Raw genomic sequence first — 12543 nt, forward strand, 5'->3', positions numbered from 1 at the left:
TCATTGATTGAATGAAAGAGGGATAGGCTTAGATAGACGGAGGGACGGGAAAAAGGAGGTTGGAACGGAGGATTCCTGTCTTTCTGTACCTTATTTAATCATTTTGAGTCTCGCCCCGAGGCAGAAGGATTGTCTGTCAGTCATAGTGTGGGCTTGTGTGTGTATGCGTGTGTGTTTGTGCTTGTGTGTGTGCACGCTAACCTGAAATACAACAGTAAACAATATCATATGGGTGTACGTGTGAGCGTGCGTTTCTTCAGGTCACTCAATTAAAACCATTTGTCTTGGCTGCAGACCCACAGGCCCGTCTCAGAGAGGGATGTTGCAGTGCATTATGGGAGGATGTCTGTGAGGCCGACCTTAAGTAAAAGCCTTCCATCAATGGAAGTGTTTTGGCAAAATCAAAATGGGAAATCAAAGCTGCTGCTGGTTTATGTACAGAAAGAAAGGAAGGAAGTGAGAAAGAAAGAAACAGAGGACAGATGTGAAAGATAAAGGAATGTTTTTGTTTTCTGTCTTCCAGACTACTCTGAAGAGCTGAGATTCTACCTTATACACATGACAGAGGTAAGAGGAAGGGGTGTGTGTGTGTGTGAGTGTCTGTTTGAAAGTATAAGAGGTAAAAGCATGTGGGTCTAACGTGAACAGCCTATTTTGTCTGTGAGCTGGAGGGGCAATCGACTCTGGTGGAAATCACATTACATGGAAGACACAAGGATTAGCAGAAAGCTCTAATGAAAATGTCTTTTTCCTGTGTATGCTCCTCAGGCCTGTCTCTCTGTCACACAAACAACATGCATTAGACGCACAAAATGTTTGTACGTATCTCACGACAGAAAATGCTAAAGATTTTTGATCTTAAATGTGACAAAGTTTAATTTTTATTCATTATTCATGTAAAAAAAATGATTTATATTAAGCTGTTTGATCATCTTTATCAGAGTTAGGGCTGATCTATTTATAGAGTGATCCATGTTCACACCTAAGCAGCAACCTCTGCTGTTGAAGTATGAAGAAATGCAGAAAGAGCAAAACCCTGCAGTTCCTCGAGTGTCCACTAGAGGCTCACAGCCAAATCTCTGTTAGTCACATGCACACTCTAAATTCTAAAATGCCCATTTTTACAACAGCAATAAACATGATTACGGACTCGGTCTGACAGGCTCCAGGCTCCAGGCTCCGCCCCCCTCCATGTTAACAGATGGATCATCGGGGAAACTTTTCAGAATACAAATACACATCAAATACATTTCTCTCAAACATGGTTTCTGTCTCCAACTTAACTTTTTATCATGAGGATGTACGTCAACGTTTTAGCTTTTCTGAGAAGTTTAGTTTTAATACGTTTTTTGAAAAACGTGCGGATTAATGGTTATGATTGAACGCTCTACTGAGATATGCGACTCCTGCAGCGTTCTGTACCAGATCAACAGAGCAAAGGAGAAACCGTGAGAGGAAATGTGACAAAGATAAGATAGTCACAAGAGGATCTTAAATGATTTAAGACTAGAATCTCTGAGTCAAAAGAAACATTTATGAAATATCACATTGTATGCAAAATGACGTTCTTAAGTTGCAAAATAGGAATTTCTACGAATTCCCTGAAGTCCCAAAAAGAGAAAAAAATATCTTGTGCACACAAGACAAGATATTTTATTTTTTACTTTCAGGGACTTAAGGGGCTCCGTAGACCATTTTCTTTCAAATCCCTGAAAGTTTCTGTTGTTTTCTTATTCACTGCCTTTCTTCACGTTAGTTTTTTTAATAATGTTAAGCCAGTGAATTTAAAGATGAGGAAAAACAATGGCTCCGTTTCACTCAAATAGGCTGGGCCGGAGGAAACAGACAGCACTAAAGCACGCTGCTGGGAAGCAGGCAGAAACAAGCTCCATGTGATTGTGATCTGACGCACACTTGACAGGACAGATGTGATAGGATGTGATAGTTTTGGAGCCCGTTTGGCTGTTTTCCAGCTGTGGAAATGTCTTCAGTCCTGACAGCTCTGCTGCACTTAATGAGCATGTTTGCAGGTTGTGTTGTTCTCTCCCTGTCTCTTCAGCTGACACCCCCCCCCCCCCCCCCCTTTCCCACTGCTGCTCTACAGGATGATTTCATTTTGTTTTTTATATAGACGTGTGCAGTGAGGGAATGAGCTGCTGGTTCTATTACACTCTTGTGTCGCCATGTAAGATTTTCATCATCACTCCTCCTCGTCATTTGCCTCCATCTTCTCATATACTCTTCTTCCTGGTCCCACGTGAATCTCTCGAGCTGTTACACCCTCTCTGGAGTCTACTCCCTCAATCTCTACCCCACAACTTTGTCACGCTAATGTGTGGAGGTGGGGGAAAAAAATCGTTTTATGTAAAATTTGAGATTCTTTAAATCGATTCATCACTTCCAAGAATCTTTTTTATTGGCTAATCAGTCACTCCATGCTAAGCGCTAATGCTAGTTCTTTAACTCAGTAGAAAGCCAAATGGAGCAGCAAGAAATTCAGCCAGTCCCACAGATGACTGGAGTAGATCCTGAAGTTTGTACTAATTCAAAAATAGACTTTGAATCCATGGATCCATGAATTGTTTTGAATCTAAAATAGATTCTGAATCGACTTGTGAGACATCCAAAGATTCCCATCCCTAAGAATGTGTATAAGAAATATAATCGACTGAAAATGTTCCACTCACACGTATCATGTGAATCTGTGAAACGAGGCTAATCCACCTCTTCTCAAAACAATTTGAAAAAGACAATCTGTTCTTTTTGGTCTTCAGGGAACTGTTTCATGTAAGTGGAGCTTTTCAAAACACACACTCTAAAACTCAACATTGATTGTCTCGGTGTTTTATAAGTTAAAATAACTTCATAGCTTAAGGGCCGCTTTTCTGTCCAACTTCTGTGTCTCGTCTGCAATTTGTCCCGCCTGCAAATGTCTTCTTTTCATTCCGATAATCTTTTTACACTGAGCAACTATTTATACCGCAGCCCCTCCTGTCGCAGACACACACGCACACATGACGTCACACAAGTTTCTTTTTTGCTTTGAAATGTAATTCATAACCTCATTAGCGGCTTATGAATCTTTTAAGAGGAACTCTTTCTTTTTCTTTTTTTTCCAACCCAAATTCCAGACAGAATGAGAGGAGGCCTGATGTTTGTCCCACAGGCTGGAAAAAAAAGTTATTCAGTCTATCCAATTAGGGAACAAATATAAATAGAATCTCTTACGTAAGACACCATGCAGGAGAAAAGGAGACGGTTTGACGCAGATTTGGGATTCTGCATGACACATCTTACTTTCTGTGACTGAATTGTTTCCTTTATAAAATCATGATTTAGTTTTCTCTTTGAAGCTGCTTGTTATTTGCAGCGTTTGAAAAAAAAAAAAAAGTCAAATATACAACAAATACATCTCACATTTGCCCGTCCCCTCTGCAGCAGTGTGGACTACTGACACTTTGACACCTGAGGCTTGAAAACACCTCAGCTGACGCAGCCTCGCACAGATGATCCCAAAAATATGAAACTAGTGCCGACTAGATGACAGCCTGATGACTGACAGGGACACAGTACAGAGATTTTGTGTGTGTGTGCTTGTTTAAAGTTAAGTTTTACCCGCGTCATTCTACTCTCTCTCCCCTTGTCGGACTCAGCCCTCCATCCTTTGTGTCAAATGCGCACACACACACGTAAAAAAGTGCAGTCTCATCTATTATATTTGATACACCTGTCAGCAGTTCGTTTCTTACCTCAGGGAGCCACAAAGAAACGCAGCATGCTTCTCTCTTACTGTAGCTCTCATTTCTCAGGAGGTGCAGAAATAAGAAACACTGAACATAATGTGCCTCAAGGTTTTTAATATTATGACTTATTTCACTACCGGTAACAGTATCGGTAAATGCCTCAGGTGTTGGTGAGTTCATCCATCAGTCAATGTGAAATGATCCAGAAAATGTTTTGTTTTTTTTTCTCTGGGAATCTGTTCTCCCTCTTCTATTTTAGGGAAGCAAAGAAGAACTGATTTCCGGTCGGTTATTTTGCTATGATGGCAACAACAACAACAACAAGAACATAGAAAAAGCAGATGTTGTTTTATTTGGAGGTTCACTCAGTTAAGCAGTTCCATGTTAAATCAGGCTTCTTTTCTGCTGCTGCTTCTTCACACACGGTTATGTTTCCGTGGACTGATCAGATAAATGCTTCATGAGAAACAGTTCAAGAGACTGGTTCCGATGCGGCCCATTCTTACATTCGAGTTCTCTGCTCTAAGGATCAATATCAATGTTAACAGTTGATCTAATTGTTTCTTCCTGGTTGGACTAATAGTTTGATAATTGCACACATCTTCCCCTTGTGACCTTAACAATTCCCACTTTCATTATCGCCGGAATGGATAAAAAAATCTAGCAGGAGAAAAACAAAACTGGTCCGACGTGACTTTTTTCCTGGAGATTATAAATAACTCTGGCTTGATGTCAGAAAGAAAAGAAACTCGGAGTTTGTTCAAACCAGTTCATGAAAAGTTGAACGATGCAGGAATCCATCGGATCCTAATCAAATACAGACGTACAGCAACACAGACTCTGCGCATGTCAAAATGTTTTCATGCTGATAAAACGCTTGATGTACAACATGTGTACGCAGGGGATCACTTTATTTAGCGTCAATGTAAACGGTCAGTAAGTTCGCCTTGGACAGTCAAGTCGAGCTACAGTTTTAACTAAATCATCTATTGTCCTTGTCCCAGTGTACAAGCACTGGTAGAGAATCCATTTATTGATTGAAGTACGTCCAAATTTTAGTTTAAAAAAAGATGCTAATAAATCCCCTAATATTTAGTGAAGCCTCTTTTTTGTCTCTTGCTGTTCTCAGTTATTAAGGTAACCTCAAAGTGAGCTCCTTTGTAGCTTTCAAATAAGGTGGAGAACGTCCGCTGGGGTTTGAATAGCGGGACTGTCGTGCTCTGATGATCAGAGAAGATGAAGACACGTTTGAAGTGATTGAAGGACCCTGAACCCACGCTCACGCTGCTCTGTGTTAGTGCGCGTGCTGTGTTGTGTTCACCCAGTCGGAGACGTGGGTTATGTGATGGACTCTAATTGAATTGCTCTTTCTGGCCTGTCTGTGCAAAGGTCACAGACATGGAAACACACACACAAACACAAAGAAGTGGACAGAATTAGCAAGCTTATTGCAAACCGCATGATTTAAGTTAAGCGTTGCATTTGCCTAGAAGACTTTTACCCCACTTTTTATTTAATAGACCCTCCTGCCTTATTAGAGCTAAAACTTAATTACAGACTTACATAATGAACACTAAATAAAGCTGTGTGTTTCTGCCTGCTCTTAAAGCCCCTTTGAGGAGATTTTAGCTGCTTATGAAACAGACTGAAATCAAAACTGATATCTCTGTATGAGCAACACAAGTAAATGAGATCATCGGAAACAAGACACACTCTTTATAACAGTTTTTGATGATTAAAATTACTACCAAGGGGTCGGCGTCAGACAAGGTCATGTACAGCACATGGAAGCAACACACTTTTTTAAAAATAAAGTAGATTTTCCCAGTAAATATTCACAGTGAGTGATGCATTTTTGGTAGTTAGAATAAAAGGAAGATGTGTACAGAAAACACTTCTTCAGCCTGTACAGGACAAGATCAAGAGTTTTACTTTTGGTCAACAGGGGGCGCCAACATCGTCACAAAGCAAAATTTGGCAACAGGAACTTTAATTTAGACGTCTGTTATCGTGTGATTGCTTCCATACGAGTTTGTCTTCCATGCTTATGCAAGATATCTGAAGTCTTATGTAACCGATCATGAGTCACACCAAATACCTCAAAAGAAACTATTTGTGTGTATACTTTTGTGCAAACATTTACACGGGCATGTAAACTTCCTTATAACCCCCATCCCCCCTCACCTCTCCACTTATAATAAAAGGTTTGTACTTAGAATTTCATTCAGTGTTTTCTACCAGGAAAGAAACTTGAGAGTAAAACATTAAGACAGCAAATGTTTGTCAAGATCACCCACAAACACATCAGGGAGCCAGATGTGTCCGCCACAAAGTCTTTTAACATCCTCTTCCATCCTAGAAGAGGAAAACAAGGAGAGATATGAAAACACATGAGGAAATAAGTTCAGTGAATGTGTCTTTTCTGACTTTTAAAATAAAGTAGGAAGAGAAAGCAAAGATTAAAAAAAAGAATGGTTAAATATGTAGAAAGGAGCCCCACCTGGACTTAAAAAAGGTGTTTAGGTTTGAGGTGCTCTTTGGATAGGCATGCAAACAGTCACAGATAAAAACAAGAAACACTCCAAGGCACTCTTTAAACAATTAAAATGCCTTTATTTTCACGGCATGGTCATGTGGACCTTGAAATTAGAGTAAGTTCAAGTATCTCAAAGAACTGTTTCCAGCTAGTCTCCTTCAACCTTTTTATTGCCCTTGTATATTTTTTTTTACCATTGTCCTGCATTGGGCAACATTTTCACTCCAGGCTCCTTCACATGTATACTTTATTGTATTTACAGGTTTAGCTTAACTCAACATGTGATGGTTTCACCCAAACATTTATTGATCTGATTTAAACCAGAATGTTTACTGTACTTTTAGTAGAAATCTATGGAGACCAAAACTGGAAATCTGACTAACAAGGAACCATACAGAGATATTATGTGTCTTCTACATATCTCCATATACAGCTTTTCTAACTGATTCAAACTTCATGCAGCAGAACTCACCACTATATGTGCAGGTGCAAAAACTAGATAGAAATGTTCATTTACTGTGGATTATAACTCTCCACTGTGTTAATTTAATACTTGCATGATGATGTAGTAGTACTTAATTTCTTTTATGTGTCATACACCAACAGAGGTGCCAAGCCCACACGGACTTATAATGCTGAGGAACAAAATAGACAAACTAAAAAAAGAGTACATGGCAGTACATGTCAATAGCTGATGTTTTACACTGCGATACAAAGGGCAATTGAACAAAAAGAGCATTTCATATAGCACTTATCCCAGATCACACACAGAACACTTTTTAAGCCTCCTCTGGAGTTGAGTGGAAACGATTATATTTCCAACGGCAGGAAAAGGAGACCACATCTCAGCTGTGCCCACACAGACCTCTGTTCTCTGGTGAGGTTAACAGTGATGTAGAGCTAGATTTATTTTGTGCTTTTTTTATGCCAAGAGGACAGTGGATAGTGTCGGACATCAGAGAGAGAGAGAGAGAGAGAGAGAGAGAGAGTGATATCACACAGGTTGGAATCAAACATGGGTCGCCTGCTTATGGACTGTAGCTTCTGTTCATCTGCACACTAAAACTAGCCACGAGCGCCCCAACTTTAAACTCTTGTTTTGTTTTACATGAAACTTCTTCAAATATATGTTAAAAAAAAAATAATGCTGTGTGAGATAACATTGTTCAATATTGCCACATAGCTATACAGTCGCAAGAATAAGTATGTGAACCCTTTGGAATGTCCTAGTTTTCTGCATAAATTGGCCATAAAATGTGTTCTGATCTTCATCCAACTCAACAATAGACAAACACAGTCTGCTTAAACTAATACCACACAAACAATTATATGTTTTCATTGAACACAACATGTAAACATTCACAGTGCAGGGTGGGAAAAGTATGTGAGCCCTTGGATTTAATAACTGGGTGACCCTCCTTTGGCAGCAACAACCTCAACCAAATGTTTCCTGTAGTTGCAGATCAGACCTGCACAACGGTCCGGAGGAATTTTGGACCATTCCACTTAACAAAACTTATTCAGTTCAGCAATATTCTTGGGATGTCTGGTGTGAATCGCTCTCTTGAGGTCATGCCACAGCATCTCTATCGCGTTGAGGTCAGGACTCTGACTGGGTCACTCCAGAAGGCGTATTTTCTTCGGTTGAAGCCATTCTGTTGTTGATTTACTTCTGTGCTTTGGGTCGTTGTCCTGTTGCATCACCCCTCTTCTGTTGAGCTTCAATTGGTGGACAGATGACCTAAAGTTTTCCTGAAAAATGTCTTGATAAACTTGGGAATTCATTTTTCCGTTGATGATAGCAATCTGTCCAGGCCCTGATGTAGCCCCAAACCATGATGCCCCCTCCACCATACGGCCACTTTTAGGGAGAGTAGCAACAGTGCTGAACTTTCTCCATTTATAGACAATTTGTCTTACCGTGGACTGATGAACATCGAGGCTTTTAGAGATTCTTTTGTAACCCTTTCCAGCTTTATGCAAGCCAACAATTCTTAATCGTAGGTCTTCTGAGAGCTCTTTTGTGCAAGGCATGGTTCACATCAGGCAATGCTTCTTGAGAGTAGCAAACTCAAAGCTGGAGTGTGTTTTTTATAGGGCAGGGCAGCTTTAACCAACACCTCCAATCTCGTCTCATTGATTGGACTCCAGGTTGGCTGACTCCTGACTCCAATTTGCTCTTGGAGAAGTCACTAGCCAAAGGGTTCACATACTTTTTCCACACTGCACTGTGAATGTTTACATGTTGTGTTCAACAAAAACATGAAAACATATAATTGTTTGTGTGGTATTAGTTTAAGCAGACTGTTTGTCTATTGTTGAGACTTAGATGAAGATCAACATTTGATGACCAATTTAATCAGGAAACTAAGAAATTCCAAAGGGTTCACATACTTTTTCTTGCAACTGTAAATAGATGAAGTGTGATGAATAAACACAAAGTAACGACAGAGCATTTAAGTTTTAGCTCATAGTGTTTTTGTCTTTCTGCTGTTCATGTTTCACCCAATATCTTTTTTCCAACATAACCACCCTGAATCCAAAATAAAGCAAACAACTTTTACAACTAAACTGGCATCAATTCATCTGAGGGTGGATACAGAGTTCAAGCGTCATCGTACTGCATCAAAATGGTGTAAAAGAACCATTTAGTAGCCGTCCTGAGGTAGCCATGCAACCGGAAGAATTCCGTCATTATGAGTGTGAAAGAATTGCTTGTTTGCATAAAATAATTGTTCTGATTTGTTGCAAAGCTTTTGCAATGTTTTTTATAGCGAATGCTCACATACATTTGGGAATAATTGTGCAGCCCTAGTTTCTTTTTCAAAGTAAGCATCCTCATCCTGAAATGATCCGTCTGTGCAGGAAGTAGTGAAAAGACTGAAGCATACATTTGGGTAAAATTGCACTTTCATTCTTCAGAAAACATCACCTTGTCTTTGGCAAAGTTAACAATGTCAATCTTTTCTTCCATCTCACACTGTCACGGTCCACTCGCCTCTTTTTGTCTCCGCCTGCCCTTCTCCTCCATCTGTGGAGGTCATCTTATTATAGCACTTGCTCAAAATGGAAGTGATCTAACCCAGATTTAAATAAAGTGTGTGTTTGTGTGTGCATCTGTGTGTGTGTGGGGTGAGATGAAGGATGGTGGATGAATTGTGTCTCAGGAAAGTCAAATGTGTGTTGTGTGTTTAAGTGTGTCAGTGACGCAGGAGGAGAGGAAGAAAGAAAGCGTTTTGTAGGTAAACGAAAAACGCAGACAGTACTCTGACACTGGATGAGATCATTGACCAGCCGAGTGCATCAGCTTTCAACTAAGAGTAATCATGGGAAACTTATCGGACCGGGTCGGGCCTAAGAAACGGTTCACCAGGGAGGCGAGTTCTCTACAGAGACACCTGCTATCCGACTCTGGAGATGTAAGTGTGACTGACGATGATTCTGTTTCGGCTTCATTCAGTGATTTAGAGATGATGGGCGGCATTTTTCTCACTATGAAGGTCAACGGCATTAAAGTACGGAACTTTATATTTTTCAGAAGTAGTAAAATATGCTTTACAAGTATAGGAAAATGGGAGTTGGTGAATTGCTGAAGAAAGCCTTGGGCTGAAATGCATTCCTTTCTTTCAGTTTTTCTCATTGAAGTTATGTACTTCAATGCGACTGCTGACGTCTTTATGCTTTAAAGTGGGAGTTATGAAAAGAAGATGACTTCATGGCTGTTTAATGCTTCTCTTTTTGACTGAAATGTAACTATTCACAATCTTTAATAAGTTGTGTAAAAAACATTACACTAATTTGTCTGATAATGAATTCAATTTAGAGCTTACAGAAAGTTACTGCGTTGGCTCAAATGGAAAAGCCACATGACTTCTTTTTGGTCACGGAGGTTATCATAACAACGGTTACATCATATCTTGTGTTAAACGCTGATTTTTGGGCGGCAGTAGCTAAGTCTGTAGGGATGTAGGGTCACCAGTTCCAAATATGTAGATTGGTCTGGTTGCTGAAGGTCACTTCCAGAGTCCTGCCGGCCAAGGTGCCTTTGAACAAAGCACCGAAACCCCAACAGCTCTGCTGCTGATTAGCAGTGTAGCAGCCCCACTCTGACATATATCCATTAAGGCATGTCAGTAGGTCCTGTTGACCTAGTGCATGTGTGTGTAATTCGGTACTATGTGTGTGAAGCACGTCTCTTAATAACAGAGTGTAAATCCTGAATTTCCCCCCTGGGATTAATAAAGTATGCAAAAAGTGTAAACTGTATCAATACTTGCTGTATAAATATGCTTCTTCTAATGGTGTCCAAAAGTGAAAGCTGAGAATTCCCTTAAGTGTGTGGTCATTCATACATATCCATTTCCCCTAAATTGCCACTGTAGCCATTAGTGTCTAATTGGTGAAATGCAGTCGACACTAATGACCACCAAATCTTGAATAATTTCTACTTACACAGCACAGCACTAATGAATAAAACTACTAATGTCATCTCAACCCATGTGCTTTATCAGAGTTATACTCCGTCAATGATCATATGTTTGAAGCCTTTCCCGATACTGAACCATGCATGCAAGTCATAATTAACACACACTGTGAAGTTATCGGTTCTGAATGAGCTTTCGTAAACCTGAGACATCATAGAGAAAGTGGTGATTGTGAAGATGAAATGAAGGGATGTGGCGCAGAGAGGCATAGCCAAACTAGGTGAAATCACAGTGTGATGGCTTGCGTGTAGGCCGTCGAACAGCGAGGGAGCGCTGTGATCGGGCTTACAAAGCATGGTGTTGTGCATACAAAGCATGGTGTTGTGCATACAAATAGTCTTTTTTCTGCAAGGGGTCCGCACCATAAAATGTCAGATTGTTCTCGGTTTATTATGCCCAGGGTGACGTCCTTGTGACGTTTGTAGACACTGTCGATAATAGTGCCGCTTTGATTTGATTACTTCAAGTGGAGACACATTTTCCATGACAAAGAAGACATCTTAAGAATCTCTATAGTGTCCACATATAAGTGCTTGTTTGCCATATGTGCATACATATAGAGGACAGTATGCCTTTTATACATCTCTGCATGTATTTGTGTCTGCGTTTCAGGGGCATCATTGACTGCCTCACAAACAGGCTGTGGCTTAATGTCTGAAAGCAGGGTGTGAATGATAGGCACTTGGGGGCTCTTGTCAGCAAAATACCTTCTTTATGGCAGCCATCCATAACGTGGTCAAGGCTGGACCAGCCTCTCAGGGGTTTGATTAGACTGAAATGCGCCCTCTTCATTTCAGTTTGGCCACAACTTAAAGTGAACTTTACTTTTTTTTTCTAATTTAGTTTGCCAGCATAAATTGGCAGGAGTGTATTGACAATGGCTATACATCCAAATATGAAGGCCTCCATCTAACCGATATGATTGCATATGAGATCTATGACCCCCAACAACTTATCCAGCATCATTGATTTAAGTTAATAAAGTATTCTCCCGAGCTGCACTGAACTATGGTTAATCTCCCTGCTGCGTCAGGTGCTGGGCGAATGGTAATCGGCTTCTGAATTATTCACTGACTTTTATGGGAAAGAGCCCAGATGTAATTCCAAATTCATGATTTATTTTTCTGTTCCAGTGGTATGCATGTACAAACAGTATTTAACTGTTAAGTAACAATGAAAGGTTTTCATGACTACACTAACATTCTTGATCATGCATGTCCTCAGTAAAATATCAAAATCTCAAACTCAGTGTGAAAAAAAAAAAAAAAAAAAAACACAGCTTACGTACACAATGCTGAATGACAAGCTCTTAAAATAGTGCATTGATGCTTATGCAATGAAACCACAATTGGTACAAACAACAAAAAGGCAAGGGGGTGAAAAAAGGCGAATGAACAATGAACCCACTGTCTGGGCAATGTTAATGATGAGAGAAAACACGGAAAACTACTGTTGCTATAAAAAGAGTCAAAGCTTAATGAAAAAGTCTTTCCTGCGTAAACCATTACATGACTTCAGAAAACTTCCTCTAGGCCGTGTCATGTGCTTATCATCCTCCCCAGTGGCTACACAGACGGAATCTGGCCAGGATCTCAACTTTTCTTGTTGTTTTTCATGACTGTTTTGTTCAGTCAAGCTACATAGGAGCTTTGAGCTGGAAACCACAGAAACAAAGCAGAAATAGATGAAGGGGGGAAGACAAAAGCCCCTGAAATAAAATGAAACTTTGATTTTATGCTGGTTATGTTTGCGGAATGTAAAACCTGTTTTGTTTGTGTGC

At 40.1% G+C, this 12543-nt stretch overlaps 1 protein-coding gene across 2 annotated transcripts in view; it reads left to right on the top strand.

Moving 5' to 3' along the window:
- The window catches only part of rgs3a (regulator of G protein signaling 3a), a 102749-nt gene that overhangs the window by 9430 nt on the left and 80776 nt on the right, over positions 1–12543 (top strand). The window contains exon 4 of one of the 2 annotated variants that reach the window (XM_065965322.1): positions 524–567. In XM_065965322.1, coding sequence (XP_065821394.1) covers positions 524–567 — 44 coding nt within the window. Of the gene's footprint in view, positions 1–523; positions 568–9582; positions 9699–12543 lie in introns of those variants that run through there. The other variant, XM_065965323.1, reaches the window with a different exon arrangement.

The sequence above is a fragment of the Labrus bergylta genome, chromosome 17 (genome assembly GCF_963930695.1).
Source record: "Labrus bergylta chromosome 17, fLabBer1.1, whole genome shotgun sequence".
Taxonomy (NCBI): Eukaryota; Metazoa; Chordata; class Actinopteri; order Labriformes; family Labridae; genus Labrus; species Labrus bergylta.